The sequence below is a fragment of the Melospiza melodia genome, chromosome 28 (assembly GCF_035770615.1).
Source record: "Melospiza melodia melodia isolate bMelMel2 chromosome 28, bMelMel2.pri, whole genome shotgun sequence".
Lineage (NCBI taxonomy): Eukaryota > Metazoa > Chordata > Aves > Passeriformes > Passerellidae > Melospiza > Melospiza melodia.
This window is the reverse complement of record NC_086221.1, coordinates 4,402,424-4,427,511: the sequence shown is the minus strand read 5'-3', so window position 1 is coordinate 4,427,511 and position 25,088 is coordinate 4,402,424. Positions and strand designations below refer to the sequence as shown.

At 53.0% G+C, this 25,088-nt stretch overlaps 1 protein-coding gene across 1 annotated transcript; it reads right to left on the bottom strand.

The window, feature by feature from the left end:
* Positions 1 to 4,159: 4,159 nt before the first annotated feature.
* On the bottom strand, positions 4,160 to 20,485 carry RAB44 (RAB44, member RAS oncogene family). The gene is made up of 16 exons (XM_063177875.1): positions 20,362 to 20,485; positions 19,755 to 19,869; positions 19,315 to 19,486; positions 18,928 to 19,071; positions 18,229 to 18,319; positions 18,025 to 18,120; positions 17,238 to 17,425; positions 15,827 to 15,875; positions 15,442 to 15,536; positions 13,866 to 14,965; positions 8,661 to 9,215; positions 7,740 to 7,821; positions 7,145 to 7,259; positions 5,631 to 5,732; positions 4,728 to 4,804; positions 4,160 to 4,269 (listed from the first exon to the last, which is right to left on the bottom strand). Exons 1-16 carry the CDS (start codon positions 20,365 to 20,367, stop codon positions 4,182 to 4,184), a joined length of 3,075 nt encoding a protein of 1,024 aa, XP_063033945.1. The 5' UTR covers positions 20,368 to 20,485; the 3' UTR covers positions 4,160 to 4,181.
* Between the last annotated feature and the right edge of the window lie 4,603 nt (positions 20,486 to 25,088).

Genomic DNA, 25,088 nt, shown 5'->3' with positions numbered 1-25,088 from the left:
GTCCCTCTGCTGTCCAAAACACTCCTCAGGAACCCCCAACACCACCCTGCAATCACCAACACACTGTCCTGGGACCCCCAAAAACCCCCAGGACCCCCCAACACCTGTGACACCCTCAGGGCCTCGCAGTGCCACAAACATCCCTCAGGACCCCCAACGCTGTCCTGGGACCTCCAAAAACCCCCAAAACCCACGCCAGCCCCAGGGCCACCACCATCCCTCAGGATCCCCAACCACCCCAGTACCTCCCAATAGCCCCCAGCACCCACATCCCTCCCTGCTGGCACCCCCAATGTCCCCCTGAGACTCCCGGCTCACGTTTCAGCCCAGAATATGGAGACGCCCTTCTCCATCATCCATCTCAGTCCATGATTATCCCGAACCCACACCAGCCCGAGCCTCACCTGGATCATCAGAGCTCCTCAAGATCCCTAAGACCCTCCCAGCATCCATCTGAGCCCATAAATACATTGAGACCGTCCCTAGCAACTGCCTGACCCTGTCATTACACAGAGAAACCCCACCAGGACCTACCTGAGCCCATAAATACCTTGAGACCACCCCCAGCAACTGCCTGACCCTGTCATTACACAGAGAAACCCCACCAGGACCTACCTGAGCCCATAAACACCTTGAGACCACCCCCAGCACCTGCCCGATCCCCCATCACTCACAGATCCCCCAAGAAACACCTGAGCCCCCACCAGCGCCTTGAGACATCCCACACAGCACCCACAGGAACCCTCAGCATCTTCCTGAGCCCACAGCACACCCAACACCCTCCAGAACCCCCAAAATCTTTCATAGCCACATCCCACAGCATCCCTAACACCTCCCTTCATCCCCCAGCACCCCTTTAGTCCCCAGTTTCATCCCACAGCCACCCCCAGACCCTCCAGCACCTCCTGGGAGACCTATTTATCCCCCTGAACCCCACTTATCCCCACCCCATGGGGGACATGGGTGCCCATTCCCACAGGTCAAGTGACAACTGAGCACACAGTTAACAACCCCTAAAAATAGGTGGGAAAGCCCTAAAAATTGTGGGAAAGGCTTCAAGGAGTAAAGGGCTGGAAATGGGGCAAAAAAATGTCCCTGGAGCCACCCCTAGTATGAAAAGCTTGGGAGAATGCAGGAGCCAGGGGTCTCAGCCTCACCCTACTCTCAGGCATGAACTTCAATATTTAACTGCAATTAAACATATTTTCAGTCAGCTCTTGATTGTGGGTGTGAAGGGTGTTTTTGTTATCTCTCAGATGCATTTTCATAGAATCCTGGACTGGTTTGGGTTGGAAGAACCTTAGAGATTGTCTCATTCCACTCCCCCTGTTCCACCAGACCCTTTACAGCAACCTTGTTTAGATTTCAGCCTTGTTTAAGTTCTCAGCCTCAACAACTTCCTGCAGCGCTGAGTTCTGCAGATGAATTAAACATTGCAAGAAAAAGGACTTCCTCTCCTCAGGTTTGCATTTCCTGCCCTGTCAATCCCAGCCCAGGGGAGTGGGATTGTCTCCTCATCTCAATTTTCCTGCCTTTCCAGGGAAATGGGGTGAAATTCTGGGAAACACTCCTGGGCAAAACCCAAATCCCACGGCTGCGGCACTGAAAGCTGTGGTTGAAGATTTGTTCCAACTTGTCAGAAGCTCGTGTGGGTTCTCTGCTTCCAAGGTGGATTCATCCAAGCAGGATGATGGTAAATCCCTGCTGACTTTGGGCTGGGATCCGAGATCTTCCCAATCTTGGCTTGGCTGAGGCAGCTTCTCTAATTCTTGTGGAGCGCCTTGAGGAATTTCAAACAGCTTAAAAGGAAACCACCTGATTTAAAAAAAACCATCCTGTGGTCCAAACAAATATGCATTTCCCTCTTGCTATTAATATCCCAGGCCTTGATCCTCTTCCAAATACTGTGCAGGCATTGAATGGCTTGCAAAGGAGCGGTGCCTTTGATCCCAGAGTGGGAATGTTTGCTGGAATGTGAATTATTAAAGGTTAAAGATGCTTTCAAGTGCAACATGCTGCCCAATTTTTTCCAGTGTGATTTATTGCCTGCCCCGTGTTTCTCCCAGCCTGGCAATGAAAAATTCATTTCCAAGTTTGGAGTGTAGTAACTCATGCTTTGGGCACAAACTCCATCCTTTTTTTTTTTTTTCTAGAGATGATTTCCAGGGGGATAAGATAGACATTTCTTTCTGCCTGCTGTTCTGGGAATTCTTTTTTTTTTTCAGCTCCCACTTCAGGCCCTGTTGGAGCTCCCTGGTCCTTCCCTGCAGCAGCAATATTGCAGTGGGGAGGAATTGCTGCAGCTGCTGCCATCTAATGGGAAAATTCAGCCTCCACGGCCTCAACTCTTCATTTTGGAATCAGATAAAATCGTTTCTTGCACAATCCTGCTGCCACTCGGCCAGGCAGAGTCTTCCATGTGCAATCCCAGCACATTTAGGCAAAATAAAAGCTGATCTGATGGGTGGTTTTACATGGGGAAGTGTTACAGAGCCAGTAGAAAGATTTTGGCTTGATCAGACTGAAATGGTGCTTCTCTTATTATGGATCAAATTTGCAAAGTACACTTGGATTTATATTATTTTTAAGTAAAAGAAGAAATAGTGAACAGGGTCTCAAACAATAAGAAAAAGCAATTCCAGATATTCCAAATACCAAACCCCCCAGGCACAGCTCTGAGCTGAGCCACATAAATCCTTCCTCAGGAGCTGCTCCATCACTAAAAATATTATATAAAGAAATATGGTAAAGAGGGATGGACAGGGAATGGGAGCATTAAATATATTGGATTAAGAAAATGAAGTGTTTTAATGATGGGACCAAAGGAAAATGACTTGAGGTAGGCTGGGGGCAGACACAGGGGGTGGAGACTTAGGGTACAGAGGTACTGGAGTGATAAATTATGGTGTGGAAGAGAAATAAATCATCCCTACAAGACCCCAAAATTCCAGAGTCACTGCAAAGTTGGACCATGGCTGGTGAAGCTGATATTTATAAAATATATATAATTATATATGAAATATATAGTGTTGCTAGAAGCCCAACTCCTGCTTTCACTTTATTTTTCAAAGGCACAAACTGGCTCCTATTATGGCTTTGCCATTATGTACATATAAATAATAATGGCAACAAAAAGCAAACCCAGCTAGACAGAATTATTTCTGCAAACTCTGCAGACATATTTCTGCAAACAGAAATATGACATTATTTCTGCAAACATAAGCACAGTCTTTAAACACACCTGTTGAACTGCTGGGAATTTACATGGAACATATAAAATACTAAAATATAGCACTTGTATTCTTATTTATTTAGTCTGTATGTCTTTTTTTCCCCTGCAAAAATATAGTTCAATCAAGCTGTGAAAAGAGAAAAAAACCCCTTGAAATTGTGACATGTGCTTATTTAGATTTTTCAAGCTGGATTTAAAACAAATTCAGCACTTCACAAAGAGCAGAAGGGCAGGATGCAGCAGCTCATTCTTCTCTGCCCAGCCTGAAATTTGTTGCAATAATCCAGAATTCTGCTCTGGGGACAACACAATGAAAGAAACCTCTTGCAAGCATTTATCTTCTTCTTACCCTGGATGTGCTCTTGGGGCTTTTGAATTTATTTTGAGCAAAATAGTCAGTCGTTTCTGTCAAGCCTTATCACTGCTCACTGGCAGGATAAACCACGGAAGGGAAAAATTATCTTTACCTTGTGTCATTGGAGAGATTTAAGTGCATTTAGAATATATTGAATATCTCATTGTTCCCGATCAAATCCAATCAGATTGCAAAGCCAGAGGAGAAATCCCCACAGCCCAGAGCACCAACAGCACTAAACCCCCTTGGTTTACACACTTGGATGGCTTCAGGTTTTCATTTCTTCTCTCCCAAGGCTTGGGTTTACTCCCTGCTGCTTCCAGTATCATTGCAGCATCTCAGACCCAGCTGGGTTCCTTTCCTGCCTCTTTTCTTGGCCTGTTTTTGGTCTCCAAAAGAAAGTGGTAAAGTTCCCTGAGAAGTATTGTGGAGGGCTGGTGTGCTCTGGGGGAGTGGCAGGGGGTCCCCACAGCAGCTTTCGCTCTCAGCATCCAAGGAAGATCAGCAAGGAAGACACACAGGAAAAGAGAAGGTGTCCAAGGGTTATTTTTATGCTTTTCCGGCTGTTGGTGCAGTGTGTGGAGTGTCTCTCCATCACCAGCAGCAGCTCTTTTTCTTCTGGGGTGCCTTTGGTACCTCTTCTGTTTTATTTTTCATTTCATCTTCACGATCTTTGAGCAACCTGAGAGAAAAGAAAGCAGATTAGCTGTGTATTCCCCTCATATTTTGTATTTCTGTGCTGTTTGTTTTGACAAGCCTTGGTACAAGAGGCTCAGCACAGCTGAAAGGAGTCAGGATCCTTCCAGTTCCATGTGATCCTAGAGCTGTGGATGCTGCTGAAAAATCCAACCTAAATCAAATCACAGACAGAACTTGCTTCAGTCAAGCCAGGGAGAAATCAGCAGCATCCCCAAGAGGGTTTAATTCACCTCCTAGCAGTGCTGGTTGTTCAGGAGACATGTTAGGGCAGTGCTAAATGCTCATCCCAACATGAACTTCCCTCAGTTTTCCCTGATATTTGGGCATGGAGTCTCTGGTGATGGTGGCATCCAGTGTTTGGAGTTAAAAAAAAAGCAGGGAGGTGCTAAAAAAAGCCAATTAAATTAAGGACAGGTGGAAAAATCCAAGTACGTGGCTCACCTGGTGAAGCTGACCATGGACTCAAAGACGTTGTGGCCTGAGGCAGCGCTGCACTCGTAAAACATGAGCTGGTGCTCCTGGAAAACACAAACCCCCAGTAGAAATGTAATGTTCCTGCACTGGAATCGTTTAATGTGGGAATAAATAGCAATGAGACAGTCCCAGTCAACGGGAGAAGAGGAGGGAATCAAGGAAACAAATAACTCAGTAACTTATTTACTGGAACATGAGGGTGAAATCCAGATTTTCTGGTTGCTACAACTCCAGCTTTTAACACCAAAGGAAATGATGACTGGGCAGACAGAAGAATTTGTGATGCCTTCTGGTCATGGGAGCAAACACAGAGAGAGGCATAACTAGATGTTCCCAACTCTTTTGCTCCCTACAAATTTGGGAAAATAAGCATCCATCCCTCATCTCCATTAGCAAAACTTGTCCATGGATGGCCCAAATCCCATAAGGTTTAAAATTAAGGCAGTAAAGGTGAGATTCTTCTCATTTTCCTAATCTAATTTTTATTAGCCATCTGTATGTGAAGAGATTAATCAAACTTTGACCATTTCAGTATCTTTAAACCAGGATAGTGCTCAGTGGGTTTATTATTTTTATCATGCTGGGAAGATACTCAACACTTCACAGCAAAGATAAGCAGAGCTGAAAATGTTTTAATTTACAAATCCAGTTCCATAAGCCAATTTACTGGGATGGTGCTGAGGCCAAATTAAAGTGACAAAGGGAAAGCAAGGCAGGGAAGGGTGAGAGACAGATTCAGAGAACATTTAGTCAACCACTGATGCATGAGGGGTAAATTAAGGGCTTTCCCCTTTCTCCAGCTCTTGGGGTTGGTGGTGTTGATCCTTAGGTGTCCCTGCCTTGCTTGGGTGGCTGTGCTTCACCACCTACCTTGGCCAGGCTTTCACCCTCCTTTGTAGGGACCTGTCTCTGGGCAGCACAGTCGGTTTTGTTCCCAAGAAGCAGAACAGCAACTCCATCCTCTGCTCCTTCCTGAGTGACAAAGAAGGGAAGATCAGAACCGCTTCAAAAATCTTACTTGAAGCCCAGCTGGCCACACTCTACAAAATTTCCTGAAACACCATGGCTGACACCCATGGATTTGGGCTAAAATAGATTTGGTTCAACAGCATTTAAGATTTTTTTCCCTTAAATCATCTGCCTATATCTATTAACATGACAGAGCACTGGATGAGTTACACTTGTAATGAATTCACTTTGTGCTCAACTGCAGCAGCCCTCTGAAGGTGCTCTAGGTGGGATTTACAGGCACCAAGTGAGGCAATATCCTATTTTGTTTCACCATTTTTAAACACTGGCTTTGTGTCAAATGGAAATGTCTGAAAAGAAGTTTTAATAGGCCTTGAATAATCTCCCATTCCCTAGGACTCAAGAGTGGACTATTCTTGATGTAAAAGCAACATTTTCCATTCCTTTGCACTAGTTTTTAATTGTTTAAGAGTTGATCATTACCCTACTGGTTCTATCAACAAATTACCCTGGGAAACACTGCCAGCGTGTGAGAATCACTTGTATCTGCCTTAAATCCTCCAGAAAAAAAAATATTTTATAATGAAAGTGTGAAAAATACATATTTTATGATTGGCTTTTTGCAAATATTAAAATAAATATTATATGTGTTGTGCTAGAAAGTTATGGTGTATTAATTCTCTTCAGTAGTGCGTTAAATATTGTTTTAGGTTATAACATAATGTTATAATAGAAACTATGCTATGTAAGATGCTTTTTTCTAAAGAAAGAAGTGGCTTGCACCAAGATAGCCACAGGACACCTAAATTTTCAGAGAAAGAGAATTTATTGCCCCATTATCAGGAGAAACGAACTTCTTCCTGCCTCACTCATTCTGGGTGACTCCATTAGGATTAAGAGGAAGAAGCTGACACTGCCCAGACAGAATCCTGTGTTTGAATGGAATTTATGCATCGTGGATGAGGTGTATGAATATGCAACAGCTTATTGTTTTTAAGGGTTAATCCTCTGTTAATGTGGGTCCTTTTTGGGGCTTATGCTGCCCAGAAAAAGGTACCTGGACGTCCATAACTCTTTGTTTCTATTGTCTCGTATTGTCCTAATTCAAATTGCCCAAAATTTTTATTACTATAAGTTTATTGCTATTTTTATAACCATTTTCTTACTATTAAACTTCTAAAAATTTAAAAACAAGCGATTGAAATTATTTTTCACACCACCAACAAATTACCCTGGGAAACGCCGCCAGCGTGTGAAAACCATTTGTATCTGCCTTAAATCCTCCACCAAAAAAAAAAAAAAAAAAAAAAAAAAAAAAAAAAAAAAAAAAAAATTATAATGAAAGCAGTGCAGAATACCCTTTCCAAAGGGCTTGGCCACTCCTGTCAGTGCCAGGAGCTTTTGACCGCCCCCACCTGGATGCAGCTGAGCCAGTAGCGCACGTCGGAGAAGGAGTACTCGGAGGTGATGTCGTACATCAGCACCACCCCGTCCGCCTTCCGGAAAAACTGCTTGGTCATGCTGCGGTACCTGCGGGCATTTGGGATCATCACCAGCACGCCCTAAGGAGGTTCTGCCTAGGTGTGATGGGGGAAGGTGGGAATGCACGTCTACAAAACAGGCAACCCCCAGATTTGGCTCTTGTCCTGATGGCAGGGGCCATAGGAACAGCCTGAGCGCCAGTTTTATCTTAATTACTTCCTTTATTATGCTTTTATCAGATCACATACTGTACAGAGTCCCTCCTTGAGCAATCTCACCTTTGCTTAGCAAAGCAAAGGATATCAGTTGCCCCTAAACTACAGGGGAAAAAACCCAGGTTATGTTCTTAAGCAGCACCAGCACCTTAGCAAAGCCAAGGATATCAATTGCCCCTAAACTACAGGGGAAAAAACCCAGGTTGTGTTCTTAAGCAGCATCAGCACCTTAGCAAAGCAAAGGATATCAATTGCCCCTAAACTACAGGGGAAAAACCCCAGGTTGTCTCCTTAACCAGCACAAACACCTCACCTTTCCTGGCCAGCTGAGTCCCACAGGCGCAGAGCAAAGCGCTTGTTATCCACAACGAGGTTTTTGATCTGGTAATCCAGTCCTGGAAAACACAAAATAGGATATTTTGGTAAAGCTGGTCACCTTTCGTGGCCAGCTGAGTCCCACAGGCGCAGAGCAAAGCGCTTGTTATCCACAACGAGGTTTTTGATCTGGTAATCCAGTCCTGGAAAACAAAAAAAAGAGGATATTTTGATACTGTAGAGTTCTGCCCTGTAACAGAAGACGGATGGAGAAGAAACATGGTGCAGGGTGGTGTGAGGCTGCAGCTCCAGGGGTTGGTCCCAAGTGAACCTCTGGCTTTTGGATGTTTAATCACTGGATTTTGGGAAGGTCTGTCATCTGAATGGAATTTATGCATCATGTATGAGGTGTATGAATATGCAACAGGTTATTGTTTTTAAGGGTTAATCCTCTGTTAATGTGGGTCCTTTTTTGGGCTTGTGCTGCCCAGAAAAAGGTACCTGGACATCCATAACTCTTTGTTTCTATTGTCTCGTATTGTCCTGATCCAAATTGTCCAAAGTTTTTATTACTCTAATTATATTGCTATTTTTATAACCATTTTATTACTATTAAACTTTTAAAATTTTAGAAGTGTGAAAAACCAGGATGGTGAAGAAATGGTGAAGAAATGGTGAAGAAATGGTGAAGAAATGGAGCTGAAAGGCAAAGGAAGGACAAGCAGGAACAGCATTTCCTGCCCACGAGCACCCAGGCGTGGGGACTTGGTGGTTGTGCTTGGCCTCTGGGGACTGCTTGTACAACACGCTTGGTGTGAGCTCTAACAGACGTGTGGGCACCTCCAGCAGCTTGTGGGGTGGAGAAAAGGGAATTGCAGGAATCTGAGTGAGTTCTTGGAGGGGGCTGGAGGAGACCTACCCACAGTGGCTGTCAGGTGGGGGTTGAAGGTGTCGGCGTGCAGGCGGTACAGGAACGACGTTTTGCCCACGTGGGAGTCCCCAACAAACAGCACGTTGTACAGGTGCTCTGGGTCCAGGGCAGCTCTAGGACAACCCTGTGGGGCAGCCCCAGCTGCAGTCACAGCCCCTGGCTCTCCTGAGCTGGGCTCACCCTCCTGGCTCAATTTCTCACCAAACTCTTGGATCTTCTCTCGTTGACCAACAGTGGTGTCTTTGCTCTGTTCTCCCAAGAGCTGCCTTTGCCCCAGTGAGTTTTCTCTGAGGACCACCCCCAGCTGATCACTGCCAGCGTCTCCTGGTCTCACTGCTTTGTGCAGTGGTGATGCTGGTGGCACCTCTTGCTTCAGATGCTCAGCAGCTCCAGCAGCCGTGTGCTCCGGTTCCCTCGTGGGTGGTGTCTCCCTCTCTGGCTGTTGGGTCACCTCGTGAGGCCTCCCCTCATGTCCCTGTGCTGAAACCTGCTCCTGAAGCTCCCTTTGGGCTGCCTGTCCCGGAGCACAGAGCCGCCACACATCTGGAATGAGAACATCCTCCTGCATCATCGTTTCCAGCTTTAGGGGGCTGAGTTGTGACAGCACCTCGGAGACCAGGGAGGCCAACTCAGCATCATCATGGCCCTGGTTTAGTCCTAGACCCTGAGTTTTCACTCCATTCCTCACCCCTGCCTCCAGCCTCTCTCCCTGTGCCACTTCCAGACCGTGAGCTCCATCCAGAGGCTTCCCCTCTGCAGGAGCCCTCTCTCCCTGCAGTGATTCCTGAGCCTCCAGAATCTGCCCCTCAGGACCATTGCATTCTCCCAGTTTTGCCTCCAGACCAGGGCCCTCTGCAGCAGGGGCAGGCTCAGGACACAAAGCAGCCCCAGCTGGAGGGGGCACATCTGCAGCAGCAGCTCCTTCCCATGGCTTTGCAGGGGGAGATGCACCCAGGACTGCCTCCAAACCTAGAGTCAGGCTCTGCTCCCCCTCCCACAGCCCAGCTACACCCAGAGGTGTCAGATCTGCCTCTGTGGTCCCTCCTGAGCCTGATTTGGGTATCTGCTGGTCTGTGAACAGCTGCACAGCAGCATCAGTGCTCTGGGCCTCCAGTGTGTGCAGCCTGCCAGCCTCCTCCTGTGGCTGTGCTGCTGCACCAGCCCCCTCTCCCTGTCGGCCTCCTGCTCCTCCTGGAGCAAGCACAGACTCCTGTGGCAGCCCGTTCTCACCTTGTGCTGGTGCCCCACCCTCCTCTTCCTCCTCATTGTGAAGGGATCCTCTCCACTCCACCCATGGAGCCCCTGGGCTGAGACCTTCTGACAGCTGCAGATCTGCCTGGGCATCCTCTGCCTCCCCTTCCACCAACTCTGCTTTATCCCCCTGATCCATGGGCTGCGCCCCTGGATCCACAATCCTTCCCTGCTCTGTCCCTGAGCATCCAGCCTCATTCCAGGGCTGCAGATCTTCCTCTGGGCTCACTCTGAGCTCATCCCCCTCTGCCATCAGCTGCACATTGGCACCACTGCTCTGATCTTCCACTGTGCCCAGGCTTTCAGCCTCCTCCTGTGCTTGCATGTCTTCATCAGCTCCTTCACCATCCTCAACTCCTAACCCATGCAGATCAAGCTCAGGCTTGTCTGACAGCCCATCCTCACCCTGTCCTTGTGCCCCATCCTCCTCCTCCTCCTCCAGCTGAGCAGCTCTTTCACCCTCCCTTCTCCATGGGCTTCCTGGGCTGGGACCCTCATGGAACACCATCTCTTCCTGGACACCCTCTGCCTCCCTTTCCAAAACCTCTTCTTTACCCTCCTGATCCAGGGGCTGCTCCTCTGGATCCACACTCCCTCCCTGCTCTGTCCCTGAGGATCCAGCCATGAGCTGCAGATTTCCCTCTGTGCTCCCTCCTGGGCTCAGTCTGAGCTCATCCCCCTCTGCCATCAGCTGCACATTGGCACCACTGCTCTGCTCCACAGCAGCGCCCAGGCTTTCAGCCTCCTCCTGTGCTTGCATGTCTTCATCAGCCCCTCCTCTTTGCCTGACTCCTGGTCCATGCAGATCAAGGTCAGGCTTGTGTGGCAGCCCATCCTCACCCTGTCCTTGTGCCCCATCCTCCTTTTCCTCCTCCAGCTGAGCAGCTCTGTCACCCTCTTCTCCCTGTGGGCCTTCTGGGCTGGGACCCTCATGGAACACCATCTCTTCCTGTGCATCCTCTGCCTCCCTTTCCAAATCCTCTTCTTTATCCTCCTGATCCAGAGGCTGCACATCTGAATGCACACTCCCTCCCTGCACTGTCCCTGAGGATCCAGCCTCACCCATGAGCTGCAGATCTACCCCTGTGCTCCCTCCTGGGCTCAGTCTGAGCTCATCCCCCTCTGCCATCAGCTGCACATTGGCACCACTGCTCTGCTCCTCAGCAGTGTCCAGGCTTTCACCCTCCTCCTGTGCTTGCATGTGTTCATCAGCCTCCCCTCCCTGCCTGACCCCTGATCCCTGCAGATCAAGCTCAGGCTTGTGTGGCAGCTCATCCTCACCCTGTCCTGGTGCCCCATCCTCCTCCTCCAGCTGAGCAGCTCTGTCACTCTCCCCTCCCCATGGGCCTGCTGGGCTGGGACCCTCACACAGCTGCAGATCTGCTTGGGCATCCACTGCTTCCATTTCCAAAATGTCTTCTTTATGAGCCTGATCCAGGGGCTGCTTTGGATCCACACTCCCTCCCTGCTCTGTCCCTGAGGATCCAGCCATGAGCTGCAGATCTGCCCCTGTGCTCCCTCCTGGGCTCAGTCTGAGCTCATCCCCCTCTGCCATCAGCTGCACATTGGCACCACTGCTCTGATCTTCCACTGTGCCCAGGCTCTCAGCCTCCTCCACAGGCTGCACACCTGCATCTGTCCCCCTTCTCTGTCTGATGGTCACTCCAGACAGGTCAGGCACCAGCTCCTGCATCTGCCCACGCCCACCCTGTCCCTGTGTCTGTCCCCCATCCCCAGCCCCATCCCTGGGCTGCACAGCTGCACAGTTCCCCCCTCCCTGGGCAGTTTCTGGGCTGGCAGTCACACACAGCTGAGTGTCTGTCCAGGAGTCCTCTACCTCCCTTTCCACCACCTCTGCTTTATCCTCCTGATCCAGGGGATGCACCTCTGGAGCCACATTCCCTCCCTGCTCTGTCCCCATGGAGTCAGTCTGGATGAAGGGCTGCAGATCTGCCTCTGTGCTTTCTCCTGAGGCTGATTTGAGCTCATCTCCCTCTGCAATCAGCTGCACATTGGCACCAATGCTCTGATCTTTCATTGTATCCAGGCTTTCAGGCTTTTCCTGTGCTTGCATGTCTTCATCAGCCTCCCCTCCTTGCCTGACCCCTGATCCATGCAGATCGAGCTCAGGCTCGTGTGGCAGCTCATCCTCACCCTGTCCTTGTGCCTCATCATCCTTCTGCTGAATCTGAACATTTTCTTCAATTTCTCCTCCCCATGGGACTCCTGAGCTGAGACTCTCTGACAGCTGCAGATCTGCCTGGGCATCCTCTGCCTGCCCTTCCACTAACTCTGCCTTATCCCCCTGATCCAGGGGCTGCACCTCTGAATCCAATGTCTCTCCCTGCTCTGTCCCTGAGGATCCAGCCTCATTCCAGGGCTGCAGATCTTCCTCTGGGCTCACTCTGAGCTCATCCCCCTCTGCCATCAGCTGCACATTGGCACCACTGCTCTGCTCCTCAGTAGTGTCCAGGCTTCCAGCCTCTTCCTGTCCTTGCATGTCTTCATTAGCCCCTCCTCTTTGCCTGACTCCTGGTCCATGCAGATCAAGGTCAGGCTTGTGTGGCAGCCCATCCTCACCCTGTCCTTGTGCCCCATCCTCCTTTTCCTCCTCCAACTGAGCAGCTCTGTCACCCTCTTCTCCCTGTGGGCCTTCTGGGCTGGGACCCTCATGGAACACCATCTCTTCCTGTGCATCCTCTGCCTCCCTTTCCAAAACCTCTTCTTTATCCTCCTGATCCAGAGGCTGCACATCTGAATGCACACTCCCTCCCTGCTCTGTCCCTGAGGATCCAGCCTCACCCAAGAGCTGCAGATCTGCCCCTGTGCTCCCTCCTGGGCTCACTCTGAGCTCATCCCCCTCTGCCATCAGCTGCACATTGGCACCACTGCTCTGCTCCTCCGCAGTGTCCAGGCTTTCAGCCTCCTCCTGTGCTTGCATGTCTTCATCAGCCCCTTCACCATCCTCAACTCCTGATCCATGCAGATCAAGCTCAGGTTCATGTGACTGCCCATCCTCACCCTGTCCTTGTGCCTCATCATCCTCCTCCTCCATCAGAGCATTTCTTTCAGCCTCTCCTCCCCATGGAGCCCCTGAGCTGGGACCCTCATGGAACACCATCTCTTCCTGTGCATCCTCTGCCTCCCTTTCCAAAAACTCTGCTTTATCCCGCTGATCCAGGGGCTGCACCTCTGGATCCACACTCCCTCCCTGCACTGTCCCTGAGGATCCAGCCATGAGCTGCAGATCTGCCCCTGTGCTCCCTCCTGGGCTCACTCTGAGCTCATCTCCCTCTGCCATCAGCTGCACATTGGCACCACTGCTCTGCTCTTCCACTGTGCCCAGGCTCTCAGGATTCTCCTTTAGCTCCAGCCCTGCACCAGCCCCCTCTCCCTGACCCCCGGTCACTGCACTGGGATGAGGCACTGGCTGGTGTGGCTCACCCTGTCCTTGTGCCTCATCCTCTTCCTCGTTCTCTGGGGGCTGAGCAGCTCTTTCCCCCTTCCCTCCCCGGGGGTTTTCTGGGCTGGGACCCCCAGAGAGCTGCAGATCTGCCTCCAGCAGTGCCTGGGATGTACCTGGGAGCAGCCCACACCAATCCGTGCTGCCCACAGGTGTTTCTGCAGGGGAGGGACCCTCACTGTGCACTGCAGCAGCCTCCATTTCTTCTCCCAGCCCTGCCTCTGGTTTATCCTTCTCCAGCTGCACCCCTGGATCCTCACCCCCTCCCTGCTGTGTCCCTGGGGATCCAGCCTCACTGCAGACCTGCAGATCTGCCTCCACCTCTGCCAGCAGCTCCGTGTTGGTGCTGCTGGGGGCCTCCATCAGTCCCACACCTGTTCCCCCTCCTCCCTGCCCGTGGGTGGGTGGCACAGCTGCTGCCAGTGGCTCCAGAGCACCCACGCTCCCTCTCCACCCTGCGCCTCCCCTGGCACACTCACCCTGCAGCTGCTGCTCTGCCTCCCTGGGCTCTGCTTCCTCCACCTCCTCTTCCTCGCCCCCTGCACACTCAGCTGGGGCTGGCAGCACCTCCAGCACTTTGGAGTTCGTGGTCTCTCCCTGGGGCTGCGCCTCCGTCCTGGCATGCTCCTCATCCAGCACTCCTGGGCCTGGAGCCACCTCAGGGACCCCATCCCCATGGGCTGCTCCCCCTTGGTGGGAGGGGGGCTGTGGCTCCAGGTGCTCTCCCAGCTCAGTTTCCAGTTTCCCAGGGAGCCCTGATGTGGGGTCAGCCCGTTCCTGCAGCTCTGTGCCCAGGGCCTGCCCCCCCAGTGTCCTCCCTGGCTGCTCCTCATCCATGGCAAGGCTCTGTCCCACTGCCACACCTTCCTGCCCAGCCTCAGCTGGCCCCAGACCTGCCTCCAAATCTTCTCTCTGGCTTCTCTCCCCCTCCTCGGCTTCTCCCAGGAGCTGTGGTTTTGCCCAAGCCGTTGTTTCCTGCAGCCACCCTGCTCCCTCCACCTCCATCAGCACCTGCTCTGCTGCCTCCACGCTCTCTCCCAGGTGCTCAGCCTCGTTCAGCACCATCTCCTCCTCGCCCTCTCCCTTTCCTGGCAGGAATAACATCCTCTGTGCCTCCTCTGGGCTCTCTCCCTGCTCTGCCCCTGGCTCCTGAGCCCTGCAGTGCCCGGCTCCTGCAGACCCACCAGCCTGTGTCACATCCAGAGCACGAAGCCCAGCTGTGCCTGGTCCCTCCTGCAGGTCTCCTTCCAGCAGCTCACGGTGGATGTGGCCAGGGAGGGTCTCCTGCAGGACCCCAGGGGTTGTTTCATGGGCTGTGGCTGCCTCTGGCCCCGTGTGGGGCTCAGCATTGTCCCAGGGGTGCCAGGCAGTGTCTGCCAGGGCAGGGGGTGCACCCAGAGCCTGTGCCTTCAGATGCTTGCTCAGAGCTGCTATTGCATCATTCATCTCTCTTAGCAAAGAGCTTTGGTCAGAGGCACCTTCCTCTTTCAAGGGTTCTGGGAAGGGATCCTCTTCTGCAGAGCTTGCTTTCCGTGGGGCTCCTGAGAGGTTTGTTTCTGCTGGCAGCATTTCCCAAACCCTGAAAAAGGCAAAAAATGGGGGCAATGAACCAGCTCCCAGGTCAGGCTCCATCTCCCTCCCATCCCCAGTCAGTCCCAGAGGGTTTCTGATCTTCATCCTCACCCCATCCCTCTCCAAACCTGATTTTATTTCCCCCCATTGCACTTGGAGCTCACGCAGGCAGCAATGGGGGCAGGGGAAAGGGGGAGGCACACACAGGCAGCCAGACCCAGGGCTGCATCCTGGCCCCTTCCCAGCACCCATATTGACATTATCAGACAGGAAAAGACAACTCTCAGCCAGGCACAGCCAGTTCCTGAGCCAAGGGAGTGATGAGCTGGGATAAGGGATGGGAGCTGCAGGTGAGAGATGAGTGGGTGGGAGAGGAGTGCTGAAAGGACAAATCTCATTGTTTGCCCGGGGAGGGTGGAGGGAGCAGAGCCCAGGGCTCAGCCCCAGCTCGCAGACCCCAGGGGCACACAGGGGACCCCTTACACTTGGTGGGGGCTCTTGGCTTTGCTCTCGCTGCTCTGGGATCCCAGCCTGATCTGCATCTCGGAGCGGAACTTCTCGCTCTTCCCAGGACTCAGCTGCAGGGAACAGGGTGGGAGGAGGAGAGAAAAAAAAACACTTGGTGAGGGAGAATATCCACGTGAAACGATGTGAGAGATATCCAGCTGTACCCACCCAAAATCTTGGGGGTACCAGAAATAAGGTGCTGCAACCCCCTCCCTTCCCAAATATCTGCACCAGCCCCGTTTGAGAGAGATTTTAAGGGAGGCAGTGCTGCAGGTGCTCCCTGTGCTCTTGAGCTGCTCAGCAGTCCCAAACACAACAGCACAAGGTCCTTGTCCTGTCCCCACACACCCAGCTGAAATACCTGTGGGGACATTGGCACCACGATGGGCAACTCTGCCACCACTCTGTCCCTGCAAACACAGAGCACAAGGGTCAAAATGGGAACTCCATCCCCTTCAGCACATCCACCCAGCACCAGGGCTGTCAGGGCAGGTCAGCAAAACCCACAATCCTTGGATCAGTCCTGTGGAGCCCTCCTGGGTGAAGGACACCTGTCACAGACATCTTTTATGAAAAATCCTTTCCTTAGGATTTTTCCTCCTGAGAAGCTGGGAGGCCTCAGGAACAAAATGTAAACAATGATTATCTGCTGCTGTGGAATGCAACAGGTGCATCTGGGATTGGTCTCATGTGGTTGTTTGTAATTAATGGCCAATCACAGTCAGCTGGCTCAGACTCTCTGTCCAAGACACAAACCTTTGTTATCATTCTTTCCTGTTCTATTCTTAGCCAGCCTTCTGATGGAATCCTTTCTTCCATTCTTTTGGTATAGTTTAAATATAATATATATAATAAAATAATAAATCAAGCCTTCTGAAACAGGGAGTCAGATCCTCATCTCTTCCCTCAACCTGAGACCCCTGTGAACACGGTCACAGACACCCACACCTCTCTGGCCCTGCCCTGCAGGCACACTCAGTGCATGGTGCTGATATTCCTGCTTTTTCCTCTGATGCTTTGCACACCAAACCACGATCAACCTGCACCATGGGAAGCATTGAAGCATTGGAGCACTGTGATGCCTGAGGTCCATCCAACTCATTCCCCATCCAGGAGGAAACATGTCAGAGCTCAGTGCATCCCTCTGGGTGTCCAGATTTGCCAGGACCCCGCCAGGAGGCTCAGAGACCCTGGCACACAGCCCAGAGCACCTGGGGGTTTGATTTTGACCCCTGGAGCAAACTGCCAGCTTTGTATGACCTGAAAGTCACACAGGTTTGAATAGTGTAATAACAAAATGATCACAGGATGGAAATGTAGATTTTAGGATTTTTGGTATGGGAGTTATGGGGACAAGATGGAAGAACTTGGGTATGTTTAGCCCTTCTTCTTCTTGTTGTTCTCCATTTTCTGCAGTGATGTTGGCACTTTGGGATTGGTTTAGAGTAGTAGTGCACTGTCTAACACAGGTGATAGGTAGTGGGAATTAAGTGTAAATATGTTATACATAGTTTGGAGTATAAAAGGACAACACAGAGTGCCTGTGGCTGCCCTGCTGAGCAGATCTTGGCTGGGCAGAAAGAAAATTCTATAGATTAGAATTAATAAACAACCTCAAGACTGAAAAGTGAAGAGCTCTGACTCGTTCTTTGGACACGTGGGCTGAAACAGAGACATCCTGCACATCTGGGAGCAGCAATTCACAACCAAAACCCGAGAGAAATGATGTCTGTGGGGACACACAAGTGACACAGGGTCACTCAGCCACTCACCCGGGCTCCCCCATGTGCTCCCAGGCCACTGTGGCCCTCATGGTCCTCAGGTGGCCCTGGGTGTGCTGCAGCTGCTGGTGCAGGTGCTGCAGGTGCTGCTGCAGGGCCCGGTTGCTCTCCTGCAGCTGCTGGTTCTCCGTGCTGGTCACTTGCTGGGAGCTCTGCAGGCTGTGGCAGCGCCGCTCCAGCTGTGGGATGGCAACCAGGGCACTCAGAGACAAAAATCCCCAAAATAATTCATAACCACCTCCTCTAGAACAGGGCTGAATTTCACACACCCCCTTCCCTAGGCATCCCCACCCGCATCTCCCCTGGGCTGGACAAACGCCCCATGTGAAGAATTTGCCCAGTTTGATCCCTGTGGCCATGATAACCAAATGGATCTACGAGTGATGTTTAAATCCAAGCCAAGATTGACTGGCTTTAAATAGAGACAGGAGCACAATTTGGGAGTTTTGCAGTCGGGGTCATGAAAGCTCACAAACAGGTAGGGAAGAAAGGAGAAAGCAGATGTGAATAATCTCACAGGTTTCAAAATCCTTTACAGGCTAAGGAGAAATTAGGTTTTGCTGTAAGAGAGGCCTGCTGAGTTTGTGCAGTTACACATACATGGAAATGCAATTTCTCAACTTGTGTCCTCTGGGGATGGACGGAGGGCAGGGATGGGGTGTAGAGGGTCCTGTGTGACAACCTACAGCAAGAGCTGGTGGGGACACACCAGAACAGGCTGTGTTTTAGCACAGCCCAGAGACCCCTGACTCACAAAGGGGGGTTGGGGGCAGCCCACCTCCATCTGCGCCGTGACCAAGCGCTGCACCTCCCTCTCGCTGGCGTCCAGCACCCGCTGCAGCTCCTCGCCCTGCTGCCGGCTCCGGGCCATGCTCTGGTGGCACAAGGACACTGGCACCCTCCTCTGACCGCCCAGGGGTTCGGGGTGCTGGGTACCCCCAGAGCAGGGGCAGCAAAGGGACAGGAGGAGCCGGGCACCCACCTGCTGCTGCAGCCGCAGCTGCTCCTGCTGGATCTGCCGCTCCAGGGTCTCGCAGAGCTGCTGCACGTCCTTGTCGTGCTCGGCCACACGCCTGTGGTGACAGCAGGGACGGGCAGGGGGGTGAGACCCCGCTCCGGGACCCCACAGTGCCCTCGGAGCCTCGGGGTGCCGGGCTGGGTTTGCCCGAGGGTGTCCCCAGCGCGGAGTGTCCGGCAGTCCGTCCGGCCCTTTCGCCATCGCTGCCGTGACTGTAGAGGGAGCCCGACCCCAAACATTGGCAAAACCTCCGCTCCGGCCGCCGGCGGAGATGCTGAAGGCATCCAGGTTCCTCCACACCGCTGGGGCGGCCCTCCAGGGCCCCATCCTGTCCCAACCCCGTTCACTGTCCTGGGGTGACTCACCTGTTCAGAGTCAGCTCCAGAGCCTCCTTCTCACTCCTGGTTTCTCGGATGCGCTGCCTCATCTTGGCCAGGAACCCCTCCAGAGCCCCATTCCTGTCCCCATCACTCCTGTCCCATCCCTGTTCACTGTCCTGGGGTGACTCACCTGTTCAGGGTCAGCTCCAGAGCCTCCTTCTCTTTCCTGGTTTCTCGGATGCGCTGCCTCATCCTGGCCAGGAATCCTTCCAGAGCCCCATCCCTGTCCCAGTCCTTCCTGTCCCATCCCTCCATCCCTGTGCACTACCCTGGGGTGACTCACCTGTTCAGGGTCAGCTCCAGAGCCTCCTTCTCACTCCTGGTTTCTCGGATGCGCTGCCTCATCCTGGCCAGGAATCCCTCCAGGTTGTCCAGCAGCTGGGGCTCGTCCTGCCGGAGCTTCACCCAGAGCTGCCAGATCTCCTGTCTGCAGGGACAGGGGTGTTTTGGGCTGAGCATCCCCCCAGAACCCCAAAGCCCGGCCAGCTGAGTCACTGAACTCACACTTTCTGAGTTGTGTGAGCTCTGGGCTCGCTGTGACCCTGCTCCTGTGCAAAGGCACCTCCACAGCATTTCTGAGCCCCCTGCCCGTGGGGGGATCTCCTGCCCCCAACCTTTCCCCCTCTGTCCATCCTGCAGGACTCCCAGGGGTGCCAAGCAGGGCACTCACTCTTCAGAGGGGTTTTCTGTGCCCAGCTGCTCCATGAAGGCTCTGAAGTGCCTGCTCTCCTCACTGTCCCCCCGTTCCAGCACCGGGCTGGGCAGCACCAGCCGCACCCTCCGCGACGCCGTCTTCCTCCTCCGGTGCTCCCTGGCAGCGTTTTGGGAGCTCAGGAACTGCCCTGCTGACAGATACCCCGAATCCTCAGTGCCCAGCAGGGCAACAGCACAGCCCAAACCCCGACATTTCCCTCTCCATGGCTTCAACAAAGCGGTTCAGCACAGCAGGACCCCGCTCTTGATGAGCCAAGGGCTGAGAGCTGGTCAGAGGGACAATTCATGCCCATGAATCGTTTTATAGATAAGAATTAATAAATGCTGTGCCACACAGCAAAGGCAGCACCTCACATCCCCCAGGAGAGCCCTGGGACCAGCCCAGGCTGCACTTACGGAGCCCAGCCGTGAACTCCTCTGTGCCCAAGCGCCCGGTGCCAGCAGCATCCAGCCCATCAAACACCAGCTCCAGCTCCTCCCTGCTGCACGGCAAACCTTCCTCCTGCAGCTTCTAAAACCAAAGCAAATCAGGGTAAAACCCACCTGTGACAGCACCTCCTGTGACCCTGGCAGTGCTGGAGCCCAGGACACAGCCCCATCTGTGACCATGTTCACAGGGTCTTAGGATGAGGGAATAGATGTAGATCTAGATCTGACTCCATATTTCAGAAGGCTTGATTTATTGTTTTAAGATATATATTACATTAAAACTACACTAAAAGAATAGAAGAAAAGGTTTTCTCAGAAGGCTCGCTAAGCTAAGAATAGAAAAGAATGAATTACAAAGGTTTGTGGCTTGGACAGAGAGAGAGCCAGCTGTGCCATAATTGGCCATTAATTACAAACAAGCACACGAGACCAATCCCAGATGCACCTGTTGCATTCCACAGCAGCAGATAACCATTATTTACATTTTGTCCCTGAGGCCGCTCAGCTTCTCAGGAGGAAAAAAATCCCAATGAAAGGATTTACATGAAAAGATGTCTGTGACATCCATCCTCACCTGCATGTCCGAGCGGGTGACAACTCCCGCCTGCTCCGTGTCCCTGGTGCTGAGCAGCTGCTGCACCCTCTGCACTATCTCAGATGCCCATGGTGGCTCCTCACTGGGGCTGGGTGCTGCTGCTGGGGCCTGCCCAGGGCTCTCCTGCAGCTGCTTGCGCCGGCTGGAGCCCAAGCGCCGGCCCTTGGCGCCCGCCCGGCGCTCAGACATGGCCTGGCCTGGCCTGGAGGGGACACTCGGCCAGCCCTGCCCTCCTGGGCACTCTGCTCCAGCCTGCTGGGACACAGCAGAGAGAGACCGAGCTGGAAATTCATTGTGCTGCTGCTGTCAAGGCCCAAACCTCGATTGCTGAGGAGAGTTTGGCAACAGGAAGGGAAGGGGAGCCCTTATCTCTGATTGCTCAGCACAAATGGAGCCTGGATGTGCAGCAGCAACAGCTGCTCCTGCCAGCCCTGCCAGGGGCTCCCAGCCCAGCTCCCACCTGCTGAACACTGCTCCTGCCACCAGCCAAGCACCCATCCCAAATGTCCCCAAACCTTTCCCAGGGAAATCTCTTCCCTGGCTGCGGGGGATGCACAGGGCACAAGGGGCACCCAGGAGTGACACAGCCAGGAAGTGACACCAGCAAAGGAGCAGCCAAGGTGATGCTGGAGGTCTGAGCGAGACGTGCTGGTCACACCTGCCTTCTCAGAGCTCAGCAGCTCCTTTTGAAATCCTCCCCCAGTTTTCACAGCCGTGAGTCACCTCCGGGCAGAGGCAGGAGCCCTCGGCAGGTTTCTACCACACTGCTGCTCACCCAGGCTCGTGGGGCCTGAGCTGGGGACCCCAGTGCCCTCTCCCCAGCCTGGGTGGGTGGCAGTGTCACCAAGAGCCCCCATGCCATCCCCAAGAGGGGCTGTTCTTTGTGTGGCAAAGCTGAAGCTGCGAGAGAAGGAAACCACAGCCATGGGGAGCGGTGACGCAGAGCCGGGGCCGTGCTGGGTCTGGCTGAGCCCAGCTCTCCCCTCCCAGCCTGGGGGCACAGCAGCTCCTGCACCCCTCTGCCCCCTCCCTTTGCCATGAGGAACAGATCCTGCTACATCCCAGTGTGCATCAGGAATGGGAACAGAGCCCAAAACCAGCCCCAAGCCTTTAAAACAGGAAGAGGGTCTTGTGGAGTTGCTGGAGTCCCACAGGACCAGAAACAGCTTTGTGGTGGTCCCAGCCTCTAAGACAGCAGAAGTGGGATCTCTGGGGGCCAGGGGGGTTGTTTAAGGCATGGAGAAGCCCCTGGTTCCTGCTCCAGCTCCAGGAGAGGTAAGCTGAGCCCACAGCATGATGGAGGCACTGAACGAGCAGGGGGATGGGATGGGATGGGATGGGATGGGATGGGATGGGATGGGATGGGATGGGATGGGATGGGATGGGATGGGATGGGATGGGATGGGATGGGATGGGATGGGAATTGTGCCCCCCCTCCCCCAGCCAAGCAGGGCCCCCCATGGCATCCCCAGCTCCTTGTCCTGCCTCCCTCCACAGCACCCTGTGCTGCTCCCAGCCTTCAGAAAGGAACCCCGGCCACAGCCCCTCACAGACAGCAGGAAAACCCCCTTGGATCACAACAGCAAGAAAAAAAACGTATTTCCCTCCCTTTTCTCCTGCTGAAGGTGATGCCCAAGCCATCCCTGGACCAGCAGGACTTACCCTCCCCACAGGGACGCTCAGAGTGGGGCACAGGCCCAGGGGCTCCCAGCTCAGAGGGACGGAGCTGCCTCTGCTCTCATCTCTTACTCAAGGCACCTTCCGCTCTGGGTGACACCAACTGCCGGTGCTCACACATTTCCTGTTTGCTGCCTTGCAAGGGGGTGAGGGAAGGAGCCATCCAGAGGGTCACGGTGTCCCCAGAGTGCCCAAGTCCCAAGGCAGCTCTGCAAAGGCGCTGCCAGTGCCATCAGCAAGGGCAGCAAAGTCCCCATCCTTTCCTGGTTTGCCAAGTCTGGGCCTGAGGGGGGGCTTGGAGTGGGGGGAAAAACAGCAGGAAAATAGCAAATGTTGTTTTAAGACTCCAAATAACCCAAAATGCAATATTATTTATAGCCCCCAGATTATAACATCCTATCAAAGACAGAACAACCTGAAAATCCCCCCCCATGGAGGCTCTTTGCCCCCAGAATTTGAAGATGTCCCCCTTGTGCTGTTCTCTGATGGTTTTTTTAAGGCTCCTGCCTGAATTATAAACTTGGCTTTAAATCCACTATCTGATCATGGGCTGCAGCCACTCTGCTTTGTGAGGGACAGGGGATCAGATGGACCAGAGGCATTTTTCCTGCTCTTTAACTGCAAAACATGAAGGGAACACTGGCAGTAGGAAACTCTGTTATCTCTACAGCATAACTTGAACAAACATCCCCTGGCCCACAGCAGAGCCCAGGCTCCCAGGGCAGGAGCTGTGGGCAGGGAGCTGATGCCTGTCTTGGTTTGGAAAGACAGGAGTCTGCTAAGGAAGGCAGGAGCCTCCCCTGAATTGGAAAATGTAAACCCTCCCCACCCCTCTGAATTGCTATAAATTTTAAATTAAGGGGCTCTCAGGCAAAAATATGGGAGCAGGAAATAACAGTTCTTTAATAGGGAAGAAAATAAAAGGATAAAATAAACAATGCAGGAAACCAAACCAACACTGCCAGAGTCAGAACCCAACCTGACACCCTGTGGGTCAGGGTGCTGGCAGCAGTGCCATTGGAATTGTGGCTCAGCCCTCCTGCAGTGTCAGGGCTGGTTCTGCTGGAGCAGGGATCCTGGAGAAAGGTGCAGTCTCTGCCTCTGAAGATGCAGGGGAAGAGGCAGCTGCTGTTCCTCTGGGCAATCCAGTGCAGAAGCTGTGCTGGTGTTGCAGAATCTCCAGATTATATCTGGGTAGGAATGCTTGGCTCCTCCCTCTGGGCTCACATCTGCCAATGGGATGCTGTAGTCCTTATCAGCCATGCAGGAACATTCAATGTCTGTTATCAGCAGATATCTCCTCCCAAGGGAGGTGTAAATGTGGTCACTCAAAGAGAGAGATAAGGCAAACTGCCCACTTGACAAAAGATAATCTGCCATACAGATGGTAACTGAAACCATCTTGCCTTGCAACCTGGAGCAATGCCCCAACTCTCTCTGCCCATCTAAACAGGTGAAATCCCTCACTGGGAACCAGCCACACTCTGCTCATTTGGTGTTTAACCTAACAAAGCAGCAGCCAGCTCAGGTCCACCTGCTCCATCAGGGCCAGGTAAAGCTGAGCTGGTTCTCCACACTCTGGGCAAAGCTGCTGCTGCTCACCCCAAACTGGAACATCCCCTCGGTCAGGCTGGGGGGCTCAGTGTCCCCTCACCCTCCAACTCTCTGCAATGTTTGGACGCTGGATTTTGGCCTTCCCCAAGGATTTGAGGAAAAAAAAATTCCCTTTTGAAGGGAAAACCCTAAATATCCCTGGGATAGTTTGATTTGTGCCCTCTGCCCAGCAAGGCTCTGGCATGGTGCTCCCAGTGGATCAGCAAAGGGCACAGCCCAGGGGGAGGGCACGATCCAACCCCAAGGAGATGCTGGAAGGTGCCAGTGAGAGGGAATTGAGTGTGCACAAGGGAAGGGAAGCACCTGAGCCTCCCCCTGTGAGGGTTTGACCCTCAGCATCCCTGCTCTGTGCTGGGCTGGGGAGCAGCAAACACAGCCTGGGCTGAGAGTGGGGTGTTTCCATCCTTTCCCCAGCTGCCATCACTGCTTTGTGTCCCAAAGCTGGGGGGACACAGTCCTGGGGTGTCCCAGGGACTCAGAGCTCAGCCCTGCAGAGCCCAGCCTGGCTGTCCCCAGAGCCACAAGCACAGACAAGGGGTTTCACTGATTTATTTCTCGTTGCCTTCATTGCTCCTGCTCCTGGCAAACGGGAGGTGACAGCAGAGGGGAGCTCCTGGCAGCAGCCTGGGGGGTTTGGAAGGACTGACGTAAGGGGAAAGATTACAGGGGCTAAATCTGTAGGGTTTGACTCAGCAGCAGCTCAAAGGCTGAGTGTGTGTCAAGGGTCTTCAAGGATGTCACCCCTCACTCCAGGGACAGGCAGAGGCCTTAGGGATCCTCAGCTGAGCAATGACATGAGGTTGTAATTGCTGTCAGCTTTCTTTTCATCTGGATCCTCTGCAAATCTGGGCATTTCTCACATTAACCAGAACCTGAGTCTGCATCCAAGCCTTGCCCAGTCCTCCAAGGAAGCAGGGTAGATATATCCCTGATTCCCCTGGGATCTCAGTGAAAATGCCACTGCACATTTCCACCAGCAGTGCCACCACATGCTCCTGTGTCCCCATCCCACAGCGTGGGTCACCCTTGTGGGCCCCCAGCACCCTTTAAAGGCACAGGGAGGGGAGCAGCTTGCCCATGGCTAATGGCCACGTGCTGAGGGTCAGGGGGAACAGGGGCACAGTGGGGCAGGGGAATGGTGGGGGCAACAGAGGAGCCACAGGGACACCCCACACAGGTGGCTCTGGCTTCTGCTGGGGACACGGTGGCAGCACCAGATCACAGTCCCCAGGGAATGGGGTCAAGCACAGAGGTTGTGGCAAGGCTTTGTCCTTCTCAGCCCTCCCAAAGGCAGATCCCAGCTCAGGGCTACACCCCCAGAGGGATCCCCAGCCCTGGAACATCCCCTCCCCCAGCCAGGCCCTGCTCCCATCACCCACATTAACCAGAATGCCTTTGCACAGAGGCATTCAGTG

Bases quoted from the DNA above. Each gene is read 5' to 3' on its own strand.
- RAB44 (XM_063177875.1), bottom strand. The intron at 14,966-15,441 runs GTAAGGGGTCCC...TGCCTTTTTCAG, and splicing joins GCCAAGAGCCCCCACCAAGT to GGTTTGGGAAATGCTGCCAG. The intron at 7,822-8,660 runs GTAGGTCTCCTC...TGTGTTTTCCAG, and splicing joins CCACCTGACAGCCACTGTGG to GACTGGATTACCAGATCAAA.